Source organism: Melopsittacus undulatus, chromosome 12 (assembly GCF_012275295.1).
Source record: "Melopsittacus undulatus isolate bMelUnd1 chromosome 12, bMelUnd1.mat.Z, whole genome shotgun sequence".
In the NCBI taxonomy this organism is placed as follows: Eukaryota; Metazoa; Chordata; class Aves; order Psittaciformes; family Psittaculidae; genus Melopsittacus; species Melopsittacus undulatus.
In genome coordinates, this window is record NC_047538.1 from 2399073 (window position 1) to 2420038 (window position 20966).

A 20966-nucleotide genomic window follows, 5' to 3' on the forward strand; every position below is an offset into this window, starting at 1 on the left:
CCTATCTTGACATCAGAGCATTCCTTTGTGTAGTTCCAAACCTCTGTTGGGTGGTAATGAGTTACAGTAGCCCAACCACTTCCCTGGAGCTGATGGTTCATCTGTTGTCAGTATTCTGGTCTACCTTGTGTTGGGTTTGTACTGTCAGGTTTGAAATCAGGAGTGGTAACATCTTTAATTCATTTTGGCCAGGGAGCTGTATCCCACACCCTGGACATGGGAAAATAGTATTGATGGGTGTGTATATATATATATATATATATATATATATATATATGTATGTATGCAGATGAAACTGGATTTGCCAGAGTAAGCTGAGAGCCTCCCTTTGGGGAGGTTAATTGAAGGTAGCAGTGATTGCATTTCATATCCTGGTCATTCCTTGAAGCCTTTCAGTGAAATACTTGCTCAGACTCTGAGCTCTGGTGTGGAAGAAGAAATTTGATTGAAGTTTTGTAAAGGTTCTTGAGAAAGTAACACTTAACTGCTGTTTTTCAGACACAACACATACCTCCAGGAGTGCACAGGGCAGCGGGAGCCCACCTACCAGCTCAATGTCCATGACATTAAACTGCTCTTTCTCCGGTTTGCAATGGAGCAATCGTTCAGCGTAGATACTGGAGGAGGAGGAAGGGAGAGCAACATACACCTCATTCCATACATTATCCACACGGTGCTCTACGTCCTCAACACGTCAGTATCTTTACCTCTGCCTTCTACTTGTAGTCTCAGAAAGGTCTCTCAGAGCTGCACTCTGGGCTTTGTTATATGCATGAGGCAAGAAAGATGGGAAATCACACAAAAGCTTTAGGAGGAACCAAACTGCGCATCTTAAGTGGGCTGTTAGAGGTTTTCATTGGTTGGAGTTGCTGCCTGAACATGCAGGGTAACAGGGAGCCTATTGAGTAAAAGCAATTGGGAATTAGCTTCTTTTTCCATTCTAGATGTAATTATTACCTCTGGAGTGAACAACAGGGTTATTAGATGAAAGGAACACTGCCAGCTTCATTTGCTCTGGAGCAGACAGAAGAGAGACACTAGGATGAAGTAATTGTTAGTTGAAAACTTAACCCTGGTATCATTTCATCCAGTATTAACACAGAAATAATGCAGCCAGTTTTGTTTCCAGTTTTGACATACTAGAATTCTCCTGTAGTGTTCAGGTCCATGAGGTTTGCCTGACATTGAGACATTTTTTTCTATTATTATTATTATAATTATTATTATTATCATTGTTACTATTATTACAGCAGTCAGCAGTGTTTCAGTAAGATCTTCATTATGCAAAGCATGAGATAAGGGTGTGCTTTGGCTTGACACTAGGTCTAAGTGTACAAATCTATCAATACCTAAATGCTTTGGAATGCGTGAGCTGGTCCTGATAATACAGACAATGTAATGCCCATATGCCTTTTGTTTGTGTAGATACTAGAAAGACTAATTAAATGGGGCTATAAATGTTAAAATACACTCCTCTTCAACCAAGGTCACTCCAAATGCAGTGCAGGGAAATCTCACTAATTTTCCTGCCTGGAACTAATCAACATTTTGGCTCTAATACAATTTGTCTATTGTTTTTGCTATCTCTCTCCAGATCCCTGTGCTCTTGTTTTCTGAGTCCCTTGGGAGACACATAAATGAAACTATTCTTTTCATCTTGTTGGGCTGCTTGCTGGCACCCGAGAGCCCGGAACCCGCTGTGTGGCTCCTGTGTAAAAATGCTTTATGTAGTTTCCAGGCGCTATTTTTTCCTAAAGGCAGGATGATATTAAATGGAGAAAATGAAGAGCTACTGGTTGGCTACCAGCTGTAGCATGTAGTAGATGAAAAGGTCACATAGGAACAGCTTTATCTGCTAAGATGCTGCTCTATAGTATCCTGGTAGGGAGGGTGTATCTGACCCTGTTTGGCTGGCAGCCTCTTCCTGATGAAGTAGAGCAGTAGACCATGGTAAAGCATGATAGATGTACATAAAGTCTGCTGTAACACAGATTGCATGAGCAGCTCTGGGGGTCAGGACTCCTGAAGAGATTGGAGCTAGGGGATATATATATATATGTGTATAAGCTTACAGTAAATACACTGTCTTTTTGGGTTTGAAATTGGCCTTTATCCTCTCAGTGATTGCTTTTGAATTTGAATTTTGCTTTCTGCATTAGATGACTAATAAAAGTCTGGTGCAGGAGCTGCAGCCATGTGCTTTGTGTCAGATGGGAGAAGGTGCAACCTGAACGCATGGACTGGTTTGCCTTAATCCGTTTTTCCTCTAAAACAAGGAAAAATAGCTCTACAGTAGTATTGCCTTCTACTGGGGCAATGCCAGCTGCCTTGCAGGGCTCCAGTTCCATGCACAGCTCAAAGGAAAAGTGATGCTAGACTTGCCAGCTCCACTGGGAGCAACTGCTCAAGCAGTGAAGGGATTTGGGAGCAACCTGCTAGTGCCAAGCCTGCACTGCTTTTTCCTGTTCGAGACTGCATGGATGCAGCCCCTCAAAGGTCCTGAGGAGCAGCAAATTAACATGTAAGGGTTAGAGCAGCTGCTGAAGCTTTTCTTGTGTTTCAGAACTCGAGCAACTTCGAGGGAGGAGAAGAACCTGCAGAGCTTCATGGAGCACCCCAAGGAGAAGTGGGTGGAGAGTGCCTACGAGGTGGATGGGCCCCACTATTACACCGTGCTGGCACTGCACATCTCACCCCCCGAGAAGTGGAAAGCCATGAGAGTGGAGATCCTCAAGAGGCTCCTTGTCACCTCCCACGTGCGAGTGGTGTCACCAGGGGGAGCCAGCAGGTTAGCCATGCCACTGCCGTGTGCTCCTGTCACTGTCACTGCAGTGGGAGCCACAGGCGGCTTCTGGGGAGATAAGAAAAGGAGTGTATGTGTTCTAGAATAGCAGATACTGACCCTTCTGGGAAGTTTGGTACTCAGCGTTGCAGGTGTATAAGGAGGAGCATTCAGTTCTGGATGTTTTCTGGAGTGCATGAATTAGTTGATCAGTGGAAATGATGCTTTTCCTAGGAATATAGCTAAAAGTAGGAGAATGGTAAGTTTAATGTCTTGAACCTGCCAGAGGGGAGATTGAGATGAGCTCTTAGTCACGAGCTCTTAGGCAGAAGCTCTTCCCTGTGAGGGTGCTGAGGCGCTGGCACAGGGTGCCCAGAGAAGCTGTGGCTGCCCCATCCCTGGCAGTGTTCAAGGCCAGGTTGGACACAGGGGCTTGGAGCAGCTGCTCCAGTGGAAGGGGTCCCTGCCCGTGGCAGGGGTTGGAGCTGGATGAGCTTTAAGGTCCTTTCCAACCCAAACCATTCCATGGTTATTTTTCCCCTGTATCAAGTGAGATGTAATAATGCTGTAGTAACTTCTGTTGTGTGCTCTTTCAGAGGTGCTAGCATGCCCTCTGCTTGCTTTACTAAAGAAGCTGTTTCTGTGCTCTTTTGATCAGTGCACCAGCTTCTTTAAATAGAAAAATAGAAATAGAAATCAAATGCCATTGCTTTTAAAAAAGAAAAGAATCAATAGCAGCTGTCAGGCACTTGAAGCACAAGAATAAGTGGCTGTGCCTGACAAAAGCACATATTTCCAGAGAAGGAAGGAGAATTCCAGTTACTGAAAAGATGATTTTAAATAGCTGTCATAATTAGGAATACATTCATTATTATTCTAAGTCGCCTTAAAGGGCATTCTTATTCTGATGACATTAATTATGTGTTTGATAAAGTCATTACATTGTAGTAACACACAACACAGCATGCATCAATGCTATTAAAGGCATCAAAAGGGAAAGAGCCCTTAAAGGGGCTCCTGTATTGATTTCTGTGCTCATTTCTTCTCCTCAGGCTCAACCTGTTCTGTGTCTCCTATTGCCACCACCCTGCCTGAGTTCTGGGAAAGGGGGTTTAACACTGACAGGAGATGTTATTGTAGACACAAGGGTGTGCAGCTTTCATGTGGCTTGTGAAGGAGACTGGCAAAGCAGAGCTGTGGGTTTGCTGTGGATGTTTGGTGTCTTTCATCCCTCAGTAAAAGATTCTGTTTCTTTCCCAACTTATTTCTAACCATGACTATAATAAAAGCATACTGAAACAGAGCAAGAAACTTCCAGCTGAAGCATCCAGTCTCTGGAATTTTAGGGGAAAACACTCAGAAACAGTTCTCAGGAATTATGTCAAGGTTTATTCAAGGACGTGCTTTAATGCCTGCAGACTAAGAGAGCACAAAGCCTGCTGCTGATAATACCTCTCAGCAATAGAAATATGGCAGTTCTTATTTCCAAGGGCTGGGCTTATTTATTCTTGTGGAAAATCAGGAAGAGGGTGATGGATGGTGAAATGCTCTGCAGATAAGGGTCAATACCTTGAATTTGGAGGCCAAGGCAAAGAGAAAGCCAGTGTCTGTAACATCAGAGTAGTGTGTCTGCATACAGAGATTACAATTAGCATTCCACATGAGATGCAGTACAGGGGTGCTCCCTGGGAACTGCACCATTCAGACTACATTGGGGTGGTGTGGGCTGAAGGTTAGGGAGACACAAGGACTTGTTGCTGCCTTTAGTGGAGGAGATGGAGAGAAGTCGCTGTAGCAACCAACAGTGCATCTAAAAGCAGCTGAGGATCAATCTGTGATCCTAAAAAAGGCCTGTAAATCTTATTAATGAACATGCAGGCAATATTCTGTATTCCCTCATACTTTAGTGAAGGCAAGAAACAGTGCCTGTGCTCTGTCCTGTGGTTAGGTGTTTCTGCCTGCTCAGCTGGATTAGTAAAATACATCTGAGGAGAATCAAGCTCAAAATGTCTTCTATCTGTGCCAGGAGCTGCAGTTATCACAGTTTGTCTGCAAGAGCAAAGAGAGAGATTCTTTGTTTTAGAAACACTTTGTAAACCCACTGATGAAATTGCCAGAATGGATCTGTTCTTTTTTTGTCACTATAACTTACAAATGCCAGAGAGCTGAATCAAGTGACCGATTACCTGCTTCTTATTCCTGAACCAGGAATTCTAGCTAGAAAAAGCCTGTAGCTACTTCCCAGCGTAGCTTTCATCTGGAGTCTGGGAGGAGAATATCCTTCTGTTTTTTCCCCTTTGCTCTGACTGTGACCTTTGTAAAATATTCATGAAGAAGCAAGGTTCCTGAAGCATTGATGTCTGCCTTTCTGCTGGCAGCCCACGTACAACTGCTGAGCCTGAACCAGCTTACATTAATGACAAGGCTGCAGCTATTACATGGAGTAGCTGTTCCAGAAGGTAGCTATCAGACTTAACCCACAAGGGCCTTTTAGTTTTCAATTAAAGGAGCAGACTCCAATTAGATCAAACCCATTCACATAAAAAGAAACCCTGGCTTGCAGTATTTGGGAGTCTAGAATGAGCCTTGCTGCTCTTCCCGTGGAAATTTAGTCACCTTTACTAATTGGTTTTCCTTTCAGTAATGAAGCTTAGTGCCCAGGCAGGCTGCCACCTCCCAGGCTGGCTGTGTTAAGGGCAGACACACCAATGGAACCTTTGAGAAGAGCAGAAAAATGCTTTTTTTGCCCCCCAGAAATCCCCAGTTAATGGCAGACTGCAGGTCAGACAATACCCTTTTGTCTTGCTGACTTGTGCCAGTGGCAGCTCATCTAGTTCTAGATGCATAAAAAAGGGCTTTTTCTTTCCAAAGCTTTTAAGCAGGAAGCAGCATGTGATGGAGGCAAAGGTACCTGAGAAACACATGCAAGAAAATTCCAAAGCCATTAGAGTTGCTGGCAGGAGGTTCTGCCTTGCCAGAACCTGTTTGTGATTAATCCTGTAAACTTTGGGAGCTGTTATCCCAAGACAGCTCTGCACCTTTTGGAACATTTCTTCAGCCAGATGCTGAAGTTCCAAACCCAAACTCCTTTCACAGCAGTAGAGTAACCGAGAAGGTATTAAATGGGAATTCCTTCATTTCTTCAAGGATGAGATATTTCCCTTGAAGTCTTTCAGAAATGCTTTTGTGAGTTGTGTTCTCTGCCATTGGTACAGACTGTGTCTGAAACCTCCATTTAGTTATTTCTGCAGGAATCTGCTGCACAGGGAGCACACAAATGGGGGATGTGGGCTGTTTATTCCAGCTTGGCTGTTGACTTCCTACTAGTCTCAGCAGTCAAATTCCCTCTGTGCTTGTTTTCTTCCTGTAAAATAAGGTTTTATGGGTTAACCTGCTTTGGCTGCTTCAGGCACAGCTGGGCAAGTGACTTCCCAGCCATAGGAATTGTTGTACACAGGTTGTGGATGCCCCATGTTTGTTTTGTGTCCAAGAGCACACAGCAAAGCTTACTCGGAGCTATTCCCATGTGGATTATTGATAGGCTTTTTGGCTGCTTCAGCTTTCATGCTATTCATCAAATGGGTTACCAAAGCATAGTAAAGTGATTAACTCCAAGATTGATTTCATTATCTTCCTAGACTGGCAGATAAGACAGTGAAGGACTATGGAACATACCGCTCTGGCCTTCTCTTCTGGGCCCTAGTAGATCTCATTTACAACATGTTCAAGGTAAGAGAAAACCTTGAAGTTCATTGATATCAGCTTTCTAACCTGAACAGCTACATGTGTTGGAAATAGAAGGCAGAATTTGAAGCCCCTTTTTTCCAACATCCTTGTAAAACCTAAAACTTCACCTTGGATGAGCAGAAAGGCCATAAGAGACTGCTTGTGCCTATTGCACCTCTTGATATTTGGTGTCTGAAAAATTGAGAGACTTTTTCCACTCCTGGGTTGTGTATTTTGTCTGTTCATCATTCACTAAAGCAAGGACATTCAGAGCCGCCCCAGGGAAGCAGTGGGTAAGGAAGGAGGTAGTGGCATCCACCAGAAGGAAACCTACAGCTTCCAGAGAGGGTCAGATAATGAGAGTAAGAAAATGCTTGTGACCTTGCTTTGCATTCTGTACAAAGCAGTCGCATATGGGGTAATTTTCACTGTGTGGGAGGGGCTGCAAGTCCAAAAGCAACAGGAGAAGGGATCAGTTATTGTTCTACACTGTTACGTTTTTGACTGATTTGATCCCATTTTCCCCCTTATAGAAGGTGCCTACCAGTAACACAGAGGGAGGCTGGTCCTACTCTCTTGCTGAATTCATACGACACAATGACATGCCAATACACGAAGCTGCAGACAAGGCCCTGAAAACCTTCCAGGAGGAATTCATGCCAGTGGAAACGTTCTCTGAGTTTCTGGATGTGGCTGGTAAGTGTGCACTTTCCCTTTTATAGGCTGCCTTATGCAACTCGTGACTGCTTGAGACAGCAGCATTCCTGACACCGCTGCAGGAGCTTGTTTGTGCTCCTGGTATTGCCTAAGCTATTTCAAACACAGTTGGGAGACAACACTTGAGCATCCCCAGGCAGGAAAATTTCTATCACCTGGTCCTCAGTCTCCTCTGTTAAATATACATATGTTCATCCCAACTTAAAAGTGCTTTGGGGAATATGTGGTTTGAAGGTTGATAAACAGATGTGACCGTGTACTCAAGGCAGCAGTTCAGTGCAGCGAGAGCTCCTGCATAGAATCATGGAATGGTTTGTGTTGGAAGGGACCTTAAAGCTCATCCAGCTCCAACCCCTGCCATGAACAGGGACCCCTTCCACTGGAGCAGCTTGCTCCAAGCCCCTGTGTCCAACCTGGCCTTGAACACTGCCAGGGATGGGGCAGCCACAGCTTCTCTGGGCACCCTGTGCCAGCGCCTCAGCACCCTCACAGGGAACAGCTTCTGCCTTATCTCCAACCTGAACTTCCCCTGTTTCAGTCTGAACCCATCACCCCTTGTCCTATCCCTACAGTCCCTGATGAAGAGCCCCTCTCCAGCATACTTGTAGGCCCTTTCAGACACTGAGAGCTGCTCTGAGGTCTCCACACAGCTTCTCTTCTCCAGGCTGAACAACCCCAGTGTTCTCAGCCTTTCTCCATAGGGATTTTGTATCCCCAGGTGTCGGGAGATGCTGGAAATGAATGTGCAGAGAAGCTGCTCTTAGTTCTGTCACAAGTTTGTTGTGCTTCAGGCTAGTCTCTTTCTGCCTGATGTACAGAGCTGCCAGGCAGCCAGCTAGCAGGGTCCTTACAGTTGCTCACTTGCACAGGAACATGTGCCATATGGATTTAATGCACACACTTTTGGTCCCTTCTCCATCCAACAAGGGTTTATCTTCGTCTTGCTCATACTCAAAATAACGCTGCAGCTGTCATTATTAACTTAGACATGTCCTAGCACAAATCCCCAATGTGGGCAGGAAAAGCTGCTTTGTGGATCTAATTATTCTGTCTTATCTTCTTTTGTTTTAAAGGACTCTTGTCAGAAATCAGTGATCCCGACAGCTTCCTCAAGGATCTTTTGAACTCCATCCCCTGAGCCGCCAGCACAGCGAAGCGTTGGGCAGAGACTACACTAGCTTGCCTTCCATCCCTTTGTGTTCCTCCTTGTGCAGTCTGTCCCTTCCCTGAGGAGTGCTGCAGTTTTGGGGGAGAGTTTTTTGATTAATTCTTTTTTTTTTTTATTTTCTACAATTTTTCCTCTTGAAGTGATTTGGAATTTAGATTTGTTTTATCTTGTATTTCAGTGCTTCTATCTGTAAAGCCTTTGTGTATTCAAAGCTGGTTGAAAGAACTTGTACAGAGAGGAATCCAAACCAGTAAATCTTAATGCTTTAGTGTGCACCTCTTTGAAGTTAAATAAATCGAACAAATGGGTAAGATGGGTTTGACTAGTACTTGAACCATGCAGCAGCCTAAATGCCAAGTTCTTTCTCATCTTTTCTTTCAGAGCTCCTTCTCTCAGGGCTTGGAGCTGCTGCTCTTTCCGGCCCATAGTCTGGACAAGGAGCCACAGGAAACAAAAGGCTTGTAGCAAGCAAGGAAACAGACTGACACTGTCTTTACTGATTTTACATGCAGAGCAGGTTTCCTCTTGTGGGACATGAGCCTTAGAGACTCGTGGACTGCAAGGACAGCGTTTCCCTCCAGCCCTTCTCCACCTGGGTGAGGGCATCTGGCCCTGCCACCATCCCCTGGTGCTTCGCATTGCCCCTCTCCAGGCATGTTGCATATCCCAGTGTCTTCCTGACTTCACTCTCACCAAGGCTGTGTTCAAAGCAGGCCTGCATGCTGTGGCCTCTGGTCATGTAGGACTGATGGCCACGTTCCCTCTCAGAGGGATACGCTGCTGGCCATGAATTTGTTTTCTCTCTCTCGTAAAATTCACAGCTTCTGCAAAATGCATGGAAAATCACATGGAAATGCACATTCCTGAGCCGGCTACTCGCCCCTTTGATAGCTTCCATTTTGGTGTGCATGCCCTGGCCTGACACCAAGTACGTGCTTTGGATACAGCCTTGCCTTTTCTCACCCAGTTGTGCATGCTGGTAACTTACCTTTACCACCAGTTCTGCTGTCCTGTAACCCAGCTGACACGTGGTTAAGCTGGAATCTAATAAAGCTTTCCCTGTCTTCCTTGTCTCTGTTTGAACTTGAATTTCCGCAATCCTAACACAGTCCCATCCCATACATAGTAATTATTTTAGAGGCTGAATAATTCAGCAACCTATTTGATGCCTTTTGTTCGTGTGGAGCACACGTTATGATTTAGCAATTAGCAAAGGGGTGAAGGCCCAAGTTTTGTCTTCTCACCTCCATGGGTGCTTATGTCATTCCTGGCAGTCGGATTTGCTGCTGGGGAGGAGCACTGAATAGCAAACCACCTGAGAAGCTGGGGTTGGTGTCTTATAGGGGACTTGAGGGCATGTCAGTGGGCTGCTGTGTTGGTTGGGTAGATGTGTCTTGCCTTATGAAGGTAGAGGAGGGGGGGCTGATGTGTGGACTTTGTTTTTAGTACAGAGATACTGCATTTCACTTGCCTTTTAACCACATAAAAGAGAAAAAACACACCTTGTTTTAAAAGCCCTGTGAAGTCAAACCTAACAGTCTTCTCTGCAAATAAGCAGCTGTAATAACCTGAGTGGTTGCACAAGCATTGCTCACCGATACCGGTGTAGGCAATACTAAAACCCCATTTTGAGTGTATGACCTTTCAAATCAGTCTGATCCCTGACAGCAGCTGGAACAGGGAACAAGAAGCCAGGTTTTTGTGACTGTGTTTCCAAAGGTTCTCACAACACGAAGACTTCAGGTGCAAGACTGAAGCTGTGCCACATTCTGACTGGTTTCTGTGTAAGAGAGATGGGTGAAGCTGGGGACAAGAGCTATGAATGTGCTTTGGGAAGCTGGGATGGACAGTGAGCTGCATTGCTTATCTCCTCATCATCTTTTTACAGACAAATAGGTCTTCTTCCTTTAGCCACAGCCTCCTGTGCCCAGCCATCCCTCAGCGTCTGCTTCTCAGCCATTGCCTCACTGGCACAAAGACAGATGTTACACAGACCTCATGCAGCACCTTTCTACACCTTGCCTACAAGGTAACTTCAGCACAGCTCCAGTTTTTCCTGCTGCAGATCCCAGTGCAGCTCTGTTGATGTGGCACAGGTCTTTTACAAAGCCAGTCTCTGCTCTGGCAGGATCTGGGAGACCAAAATCATTCTTCTTCCACCCATGCAGCTGAGCAGATCCTTAAACTTACCAGGAGCAGAACGTGATCACCATCTCTTCACTGATGTTACTACAACCACAAGGAGGAAGGGTCTTCAAGAGAGGACATACGCTATGTCCTTACGAGTGTAAGCACAGTTGCAGTGACTACTGAGAGCTGTTCTAGGTGGTTTTGCAAAGGCCCAGAGAAACAAAGCTGGCATATCCATAAACCACAGGGGGCTTGAAAAGAAGGTGGAAACAACGTGCTAGTGATTCTGCACAGCAGAACAGCCTGGGAAGGACTAAAGCCTCAACTACCCCAGAAGACCTAATGAGGGACAAGAACAAGAGTGTTTTGGGTAGCTCCAGCTGACACAGGCCACACATAGGCTCAAACACCCTCAGTGTGCCCAGGCTGCAACATCCCCCATGGGTTGCTGCAACATCCCCCATGGGTTGGGGGAGTTAGCAAAGGCTTTCAGGGGGAGTGTTACTTAAATTAGAAGTAAGAGAGGAGCAAGACTGAGGGAAACTGCTTCAAAGCAGGTAAAGTGACTCAAACTGATGAACCAGAGCAGCAGCTGAACAGAGTTCTGGAGGGAAAGCTCCTTTGTGAGCACAAGAGCCAGGGTAGCCTGGGACCGGAACAGAACTGGGGCTTGCTCCCTAAGATGGAAAGCTCTTGACCTTCCCCCTTGTATTTCCTGATGTCTCCATCTTGGTGCCTGTTCCCTTTTCAAGCAGGTGAATGCCCTTCTGGAAGCTGTACATGGCTCTTCTGACCAGGATGGGAAGCCTTCCTCCTGCTCCTCTGCCCTGCCACCAATGCTTCCAGCTGGCTCTCCATCCAAGCTTCTCTCCTGTGTTTGCCTCTTACTGCAATAGCCTGGAAGTATTTTCCATCAAGCGGTGGGTTAGGGCTGCTGAGCATAACCACACTGTGAGCTGCAGTGTTTCTATGCCATTAAAGATTCCCTGGACTTTTTCCGATGCAGGAAAAGTGATTTATCTCTCTGGACATGGATCTGTACAGCTTGTTTTCCACGCAGGGGACAGATACATGGATCGTGTGTGTTCAGCAGGACCATGGTGGAGCCTTGATGATCACATGGGCACATCTCGAATACAACTCTGGAGCAAGGAGCCTCTTTTCTCTTTGTCCAAAGCTTTTGGGGAGCTTTGGGCACACACTGGACCAAAGGTTACCTTGGCATTAGTCAACAAAATCCCCTTTCATACGAAGGCATTACCAGTTCCTGCCATGGCAATGCTCCAGGACGCTACAGCAAAGCAGTGAGACACCAGACGTGTGCCACGGGCCACTGAACCACATGAAAACAGCTCCTATGGCGTGGCTTGTGCTTACCTGGGCAGGAAGGTTTGTGTTGTGTTTGATGAACTGGGGTTTGACGGTTTTATTTGAACCAAAATACCTCCTGAGGTGCCCAAGCCACTGGCTCTGGGAAGCACAGAGACTTTGCTGGGTGGCTAATTCATAGAATCATGGAATGGTTTGTGTTGGATGGGACCTTAAAGCTCCTCCAGCTCCAACCCCTGCCACGGGCAGGGACCCCTTCCACTGGAGCAGCTGCTCCAAGCCCCTGTGTCCAACCTGGCCTTGAACACTGCCAGGGATGGGGCAGCCACAGCTTCTCTGGGCACCCTGTGCCAGCGCCTCAGCACCCTCACAGGGAAGAGCTTCTGCCTTATCTCCAACCTGAACTTCCCCTCTTTCAGTCTGAACCCATCACCCCTTGTCCTATCCCTACAGTCCCTGATGAATAGTCCCTCTCCAGCATCCCTGTAGCCCCCTTCTGACACTGGAAGCTGCTCTGAGGTCTCCACACAGCTTCTCTTCTCCAGGCTGAACAGCCCCAGTGTTCTCAGCCTGGCTCCATACAGGAGCTGCTCCAGCCCCTGCTCATCCTTGTGGCCTCCTCAGGACTTGCTCCAACAGGGCAAGATCCCCACTTTGCTCAGCAGAAGGGCACAGCATGGGGCTGGACTGTCCCATCCCTGCTACTGCAGGAAGATCACCAGGCTTTGCCAGCCCAGCCCTTGCTGTCTCCGTTGCAGCCCTTGCAGCACTTGCTCTGCAAACACTGGGCACTGTGGCGCCGGCTTTGCTGTCTGCCTGGGACAACAAAGCAAATCTGCTAAACTCCCTGCCCCAGCCACACCTTTGGGGCCAGCCCTGTTTTCACTCTGGGGCTTATTTCTTACCATTTTATGCCCCATTGAACTCAAGGATGAGGTCTGACGTCCTCCAAGCAGGTAAGGGACAGAAATGACTACAAAAGGTGGGTATTTGCCCATAGAAGCTGTGGCTGCCCCATCCCTGGCAGTGCTCAAGGCCAGGTTGGACACAGGGGCTTGGAGCAAGCTGCACTAGTGAAAGGTACCCCTGCCCATGGCAGGGGTTGGAGCTGGAGGAGCTTTAAGGTCCCTTCAACCCAAACCACTCTGGGATTGTGTGGTCCCATACAAAAGCACCAAATCCAAATTCCCAAATTGTCTTTAAATTCACAAGTGAAACCAGCAACTTTCCAGCCACTCTGGACAGCAGCCAGCCTGAAAAGCAGCATTCCCAGAGCACCCCAGGAGACCTCCCGTGGTCCATGGGAGCTTATTTAGAAGCCACCCCTTGGGTCACATCCCTGCCAAATTCCAGATCAGAAAATCCAGCTTGGCTTTGACTTGCAGGGATGATTCACAGCTCAACACGTGCAGAGCTGAGGGCATGGGCAAGAACAAGCTGTGCAGCTTGCAGAGACCACCGGGAAAGGTGGTTGGGTGAGTTAAGTTCCAAATCACTTCAGGGATGTCTCCCACAGCATATAAAGCCACTGGGACAAGTGAGCCCCAACCCCCTGATCCTGCAGGAATAGTTATTCCCTTACAGGTTTCTGAAAGAGGAAAAAAAATGAATTATTAAACCCCCATTCCTAGGTTTTTTTGGCAGGATTGATCCTACTCGTTCACATCAACTTGAGGAGGAGCTGGCTCCATCCCTTTCATCGATATCTTGGATGTCAGCAGAGATCCCCTTCCCAAAGGGAAGCATGCTGGTAGGAAGAGATGCTTTTCCATTATGGGGTCCCCAGGTATCACCCTCCAGAAGAGATCAGCCCCAGGTTTCGGATGGGGAATGTGGCTCTCAGCCCGCTGAGGTCTGTGCTGCCTCCTCAAAGGTTCTAACTGTTCTTCTGTTTTCATAGCCTTTATTAGCAGGATAATCCCATGCTTAGTGCCATTCCCCACATCCGGCCCTGTTGCTGCAGGTCCCAGATTTGAAGCAGGAGTTACAACCTCTCTCCAAACCTCTTTTGTCCCACAATGATTTTTCCCTTCGTCCCCCCATTGCCATGGGCTGGGAGGGATCAGACACATCCCTGTTGCCTCAGTCACACAGCTGGTGCCACAGAGCTGTCCTGACCCTTCCTCCACCACCCTGGGAGCATCAGGCACCTCCCCAGTGGGTTTCCCACTCTGAAAAAGCCTCAAATGGGTTTCCTTCTGGAAAGGTGCCCCCACCCTGACACTCCTCTGCCTGACTCAGGTCCCTTCCCTTGTACAATAGAAACCACTTTCAGGTGAATCACAGCCCAAGCTCTGGGCCAGCTCCAGCCAAACCTGGTGCAGCCTCCAGCGAGGCCTCGGTGACCTGCACATGTCCAGGGAGGCACAGGAGAAATGGCTTGGTGTAGATCTGGGGCTGCTGCAGTTCATCCTGACTGCTCCGCAGGGGGAATGCATTGATATTGTATTGCATTAGTCATGGGCCACCAGGGAAGCAGGATGACACCTTCCTGCAGTCTTTCTCTACTGGGGAAAGTGAATGATACAGAAAAGGGCACATGTTAAACAGAAATGCATAGAATCCCAGCCTGGTTTGGGTTGGAAAGGAACTTAAAGCTCCTCCAGCTCCAACCCCTGCCACAGACAGGGACCCCTTCCACTGGAGCAGCTGCTCCAAGCCCCTGTGTCCAACCTGGCCTTGAACACTGCCAGGGATGGGGCAGCCACAGCTTCTCTGGGCACCCTGTGCCAGCGCCTCAGCACCCTCACAGGGAAACAAAGGAAATGCTTTAACTTGGGGAAGGAGGCCAGGGCAGGCAGGGATCCCCAGTGCTCAACAAGCTGTTGGGCTCCAGTGGTCCAGATGTAGAGATCTTTAGCACAGTGATGATAACCCCAATAATTGCTGCTATTAATTATAATCCTGTTTACAGCTTGTTCTTTCCCATGTGTTGTGGCAACACGACCTCAGCAACCCTCAGTGCGCACCCCGTGGGTGAGTGGGTGCTGTCCTGCCCCGAGATGAGGAGATCCTGGTGTGAAAGGGCTTGGGATGCACCTACAAGGGCCCAAATCCTCTGGGGCTTGAACAGAAATTACCACCTTGGGTAGGAATGAGAGCCAAAACCAGCATCCCAGGAGAACACGTGTGCTGGGAGGATAAAATCTCCTTTACAGCTCCTAAGAAGTGTTTGGGATGATGGGTTGTGTCGGTGCCTCTTGTGTTGGCTTTGGTGTTGCCACATGGCCCAGGCAGCTGAACATCTGTGTCGGGATGCTCCTCAAGCTGGTCTTTGGGTGTTTAATCCCCGCAGCTTCTCCCAGGCCAGTTGTATTAATCTCATTTAATGAACACACATGAGCGCATTCTGAACCCAGCACCGTCCTTTAATTATTCCTGCTATTGCATGACAACAAACTGATGCCCAAATGATGACATCAGACATGAAAGGCGCATCTCCTGAGCACCAGGTCATTAATGCCTCTCTTTCCTCCATCCCTATTTCACTGCTGTAAGCAGTTTTGATAGAAGGAGCTCGCTGACTGCATCAGCTGGCACAGGGGAAAGGCATTTACCGGCCATAGGCTGTGCTACGGGCTGGGGATCACTGGAAACTGGGCGTCTAGTTGTCAAGACACTCCACCCGAGGACCTCTCCCTCAGGAACACCCCTGGACATTGGGAAATCCAAGGGGGGAACCACTCTGACAGCTTCAGCTCATTGACTCACTCTGCTGATATCAGGTTTGCTTGTGGGTGCCATGAGCATCCCTCTGGGTTCAGAGGGGAGGTGAAGGGCTGGAGTGGTCCGGGCTGTTAGAGCACATAGGACCATTCCTATAGGGCAGAGCTCCTTGTCCTGTGCTGATGGAGAAGGAATGGAGGTGAGAAACCCTGCGCAGGGAGCGGGATGCTTGGAGGAAGCCCAGCCCCAGCGTGGACAGGGATGCCCAAACCAGTCACATCCAGTAGTCCCATCACCAGCTCCCACCAGGAAGCTTTTCCTCAACCTGTGTCATGCAAAATGTGTCAGGCTAAAAAAGCCACAGCGCAAGCAATGCAAACACTTAGCTGAGGGCTGCTGGAAGACAGATTGAGATAGTGAGCTAAAAATATATCCCAGTTCAACTTTACCCTCTTCTTCTGTGCTCTGAGCTTTGGATGCTGCTCAGCATCCCCGAGCCCAGCACAGGTTGCAAAGCTTGAGGGCACAACAAAAAATCAGATCTTCTGTCCTTGCCCAAAGAGCAATTATTTTGCCCAGAACCCCCCCATCTGCTGGGCTCTGCTCTGGGGTGACCCCCCCTGCAGCCCTGCTCCAGCTCTGGGGCAGCAGCACAAGAGGGACCTGGAGCTGTTGGAGCGAGGCCAGAGGAGGCCATGGAGATGCTGCGAGGGCTGGAGCAGCTCTGCTCTGGAGCCAGGCTGAGAGAGCTGGGCTGGGGCAGCCTGGACAAGAGAAGGCTCCTGAAGGGGAGACCTGAGAGCAGCTCCAGTGCCTAAAGGGGCTGCAGGAAAGCTGGAGAGGGGCTTGGGACAAGGGCCTGTAGGGACAGGCCAAGGGGAATGGCTTGAACCTGCCTGAGGGGAGACTGAGATGAGCTCTTAGGCACAAGCTGTTCCCTGTGAGGGTGCTGAGGTGCTGGCACAGGGTGCCCAGAGAAGCTGTGGCTGCCCCATCCCTGGCAGTGTTCAAGGCCAGGCTGGACACAGGGGCTTGGAGCAGCTGCTCCAGTGGAAGGGGTCCCTGCCTGTGGCAGGGGTTGGAGCTGGAGGAGCTTTAAGGTCCCTTCTAACCCAAACCACTCTGCAATTCTATGAGAAGTTGTTCTGGATTCAAGCTAATCAGGTCTACCTGCTGCCCACAGAACGCAGAGCTCAGCAGTGAAGGGATTGAAGCACTTGGGCATGCACAAATTAACGAAGCAGCATCCTGCAATTATCCTTGATGAGGTGCCAAAGCAATCGCTTCGTCCCGAAGCACACCTGCAGCAGCCTGCACAGGCCCATCAATGCATATTTGCTGCTCTACTCAATACAGATGCAAATATTTGGTTACTAAGGAAGCGGTGAATATTGCCACAGTCTCCAAGGAAATGCCGCGGCGTGTCTCAACCGCTCCGGCTTAGTGGATGCTTCAGCATCTTTATCTCTTGGTGCATCCGTGTCTCCTGAGCTCACCCACCTTCCTAGGCTGAACCTGCTGCAGGAGCTTCTGTTTCCAAAATATTGACACTATCTCCATAGAGAAGATCATCCCCAGCTGCGGTGGGAGGGGATGGAGATGCACTGAAGTGAACCAGCCTGGATCCCTTCTTTGCACCCTCAATTCTTTGCTGAGGGCCTGAGGATGAATGTAACTCTGTGGCTATGCATGAGAGGCATCTCTCTTTGCGACTGAGCTCTTGTTTTGTGATGTTGATGTGCAGAAAAGGCCAAAATGTGGCAAAATGAGGTTTTTAGCTCAGAAAAATTGACTGGGGCAAAGGAATTGAGCTGCAGTGGGAGAAGCTGCTGGATTTAAGCAGCAGCTCCTCTTTCAGGTGAGCTGATGGAACAAGTAGAAATTACACAGGGAGACAAACTGCAGTTTAAGGAGGAGAAACCTCCTTTAAAGGCAATAAGGAACCTTCAGGGAGGAAAAGCTGCTGGTTCTGTACCCGCTGATGTAACTCATTCCTCTCTCATTATCAATAGCAGCCAACCTGCCAAATAATGTCTGTTTCCACAGCGTGATGTGGCGACCGATGCAATTCCTGGTGTGATCCAAAGGCTTCCCTTATATGGGTGGAAAAGATAACCCCAGTGACCAACCCAGCCCTTTCTCCACCTCGGACACTTCGGTGATGTACAAAGAAGAGGCACAACCCTTGTGTCCTCCTGCAGGGACCGGGTGCGTTAGGTAGGGACTGAGTCACTGGAGGAGTCACCGGGGCCCGCAGCGTGTTCTTGCCCATCTTCCCACACACCTATTGCATGGCACGGGCAGGCAGGGATGGGTTCTGCTCCCATTTCATGGGAGTGTGCAGGAAAGGGGCCGGATGGGGTTCAAAATGCTTTGCTGGCCAAAAATGCAGCCAGGGTGCAGTAGGGCTCATGACAGCAACTCATCAGCTGTGAATGCCTTCATCCTGCTGATGCTCATGCACCATCACATGGGGCTGGGTAAAAACCCCACCTGCTTTGCCCAAGTACCCCTATTCAGGCAGGCAGCAAACTGCAGTGCAAGGGTAAGAGCCCCAGGCAAGCAACACTCATCCCACTTTAACCACTGAAGCTTGCTGGTTGTTAAATGGCAGCCTCAGACATAAGCTACCTCCTGTTACTGCAGAGTCTGGGGTGAATAAATCCCCCTTTGCCATCACTGAGGTCAGTGAGGAGCACGCTTGGGTGATTGCTGCAGCCTGAGGGAATAGCAATGGGGATGAGGGAGGGATGCTGAGATCCCCGGGGCTTTGGCAGGGATACTGCTTCACCACGATGCTGGGAAGCCGAAGCCAAGGAGGACTCTGCTGAGGTTATTGGGGGCTGTTTTCAAGGGCTGGGGAGGTTTATGGGTGTTAGGACAAAGGATTTTGGTTGGTTGTTTTAAAGGGGGGGTTTAGTCAAACACACAAACCATAACTCAGTGGCGATGCAGGTCAGCTCGGGGGAGCATCACCTACTCACTGTAACTCAGCGCGGTGCTTGCAGGCCAGGCTTTTGGTTGGCTTTGGTTTGGTTGTAAACTGGTTCCTTTGAAGTAAGGCACACCGGAGAAAACAAGAACTTTCCAGAGTACCAAAGCCTCAATGTATATAAGCAAACCCAGGGAAATTAGTATCAAAAGACCTATGAAATGTAGAGAGCAATCCTGGAACAGCTGCTGAGGATGCTCACAAAGCAAAGGGAAAACTGGCTGTAAAAATCAAATCCAGTGGTCTGGAATACTCAGTCCCTGCTCCAGCCTGTTCAGGGTGAAGCAACTGAGAGTGAAAATAAGTCCAGTGCATTATTATTAGCATCACTAGGGGTGGGCAACGTTATTTAATTGATGGATAGTTTCTGCATTCAGAAATAGCACCATTTCCCATCCCTTTTCCTCTCTGTCCAAATAGGAAAGGGCTAATCAGTGCTTCATTATTTATATCTGCAATTGGCAGGCAGCAGTGAGCTTTCCATGGCAGGAATTGGAGGAATCCCTTCAGGAATGTCCCCAGCCGCTGTGGGGTATCCCATGCTCCGGATTGCGGATGCTGGGCACAGCTGGTGGCAGCGGGTCAGCTCCGTGGTTGCACAAGCCCTCATGGAAGATTTCCATTTCTCCAAGCCTAAACCTAATTAATTGCTGCGATTAATTGTGGATGATTCACTGTCAGGGGCTGGGATGAAACCGTAGCCTGGCAGCGGAGCAGGATGCTGGTGGTGACCGTTTGCATCTCAGGGATGAGCCAAAGACCATTAGGAAAAAGATTCCTTAATTTAATGACCTGTGGATGGGGCCCTGGTGAATCCATCCTCACCATGGTGATGGGAGCTGCCTAAGGAGTGCTCATGATAAGCATCATGTGTGGGCAGGTACAAAAGCAATTATTAACTGGGCAGTTTATCATTCCCACCGATGCTTTCCTGCTTCCTTAAGGGAAAAGAAGGAATGAAATCTCTTGGTGTTCAGCAGGATTTTCCCAGCTGTTAACCGTTCTTTCCCACATTGCTGCCTGCCAGTGAGGATGGATCATGTGTGGAAAATGGGAAATTACCCAGATCTGGGAGTTCAAGGATGGGTTGGATGGGGCTCAGAGCAAGCTGCTCTATGGAAGGTGTCCCTGCCTGTGGCAGGGGTTGGAACTGGATGTGCTTTAAGGTCCCTGTCAACACAAACCAGGCTGGGATTCTAAGAAACCAGCTCTTGGTTGGCTTCTGCCCCTGTAATAACCTTTTTACTGGCAGTTTTAGTCTATTATTGCATTTTGCCAGCACTGCTGTGGATCTGCAGGGTGGAACGGGCCACAGAAACACTTCCCTGTGAGCTGCAAGCGTTTTGGTTCAGCAGAGCTTTGATGGTTGTACCCACTGTCAGCAGTCACAGCCAGGCCCTAATGACCACGGTATTAAAGGTGTTTTCCCATAATCACAGTGAACACAGGTTACAGTCTACATAAAGTGGTTTTGTGCTTGGGAAGAGATAATCTTTTCAGGTGTTTCTTTGAGTCACCCTTTTAATAAAGCACCTCCACCCACTACATGTATTTTTTTTACAGGAGGTGCTCGGAAAACAGGGGTTTGTAACACGCGAACAGAGCCCTTTGAAGAGCCCTCGGTTCCAGGGCTGATGAAACTCCATCTGGATGGAGTTGGAGTTTCAGTAAGTGCAGTTTAATGCAGATATTGCCCATGTAGTTCAATATAAATATTATCCATGTAGTTTAATACAAATATTACCTGAACATTTCAAAAGCTATGGGAATGAATAACTACAGCTCTATTGGAGCTAACAGCACAACTACAGCTTAAACCAGTGAGTGTTATTGAGGTTTTTTTTGTACCTCGCTTGCTCACAGAGCATTGCTCAGTGCACTGGAGTAATCACACAATTCAATTAAACAATAGCCCTTGATTGCCGACTGGCTCAGAGGTCCAGGAGCAGCAGTTGGGAAACGCTTGTTTAATAACTTAATTATTGTAATATCAACGTTATTTAGCACTTAGGCAGGACTCTGCTTTCAGATAACAGGATTCACCCCTTATAATTTAATCTTATCGGTTTGGTGGCTTCCTCCAGAGCCGGTTGCGATACGCAGGGCAGGAGTAATGCTGCTGTGTCTATTTAACGCTGTACAATTAACCTGGGGCCTCGCTGAGGGAATGGAAGCGCTGTTGGACCCGGTTACCCCCAAAACCCATCGCCCCCCCCCACCCCGCTGGGCACACGTGGGGGATTCCCGCGCCCATGCGGCGCTACGGGGCGTGGCTTGGAGGGGGCGTGACTAAGGACCCGTAGTGGGCGTGGTCTGGCTGGGGTGGGCGTGGCGATGCTGAGGTAAGGGGCGGGGCCAGGCGGCAGCGCTGCCCGCAGCCGGTGGGGCTGGGGCCGCGGTGAGGCGGAGCCGGGTCCGCCCCGCACCGGCGGCCGCTCAGTGCCCGGGCAGCGGCG

General features: G+C 48.6%; 1 protein-coding gene across 1 annotated transcript in view; it reads left to right on the top strand.

The window, feature by feature from the left end:
* Positions 1-8706, top strand: part of UBR4 (ubiquitin protein ligase E3 component n-recognin 4) — a 79457-nt gene extending 70751 nt beyond the window's left edge. The window contains exons 103-107 of the mRNA XM_034068093.1: positions 499-693; positions 2564-2788; positions 6421-6511; positions 7042-7204; positions 8299-8706. Of these exons, the coding sequence (XP_033923984.1) occupies positions 499-693; positions 2564-2788; positions 6421-6511; positions 7042-7204; positions 8299-8363 (739 nt within the window). The 3' untranslated portion in view covers positions 8364-8706. The remainder of the gene's footprint in view (positions 1-498; positions 694-2563; positions 2789-6420; positions 6512-7041; positions 7205-8298) is intronic.
* Positions 8707-20966: the final 12260 nt, after the last annotated feature.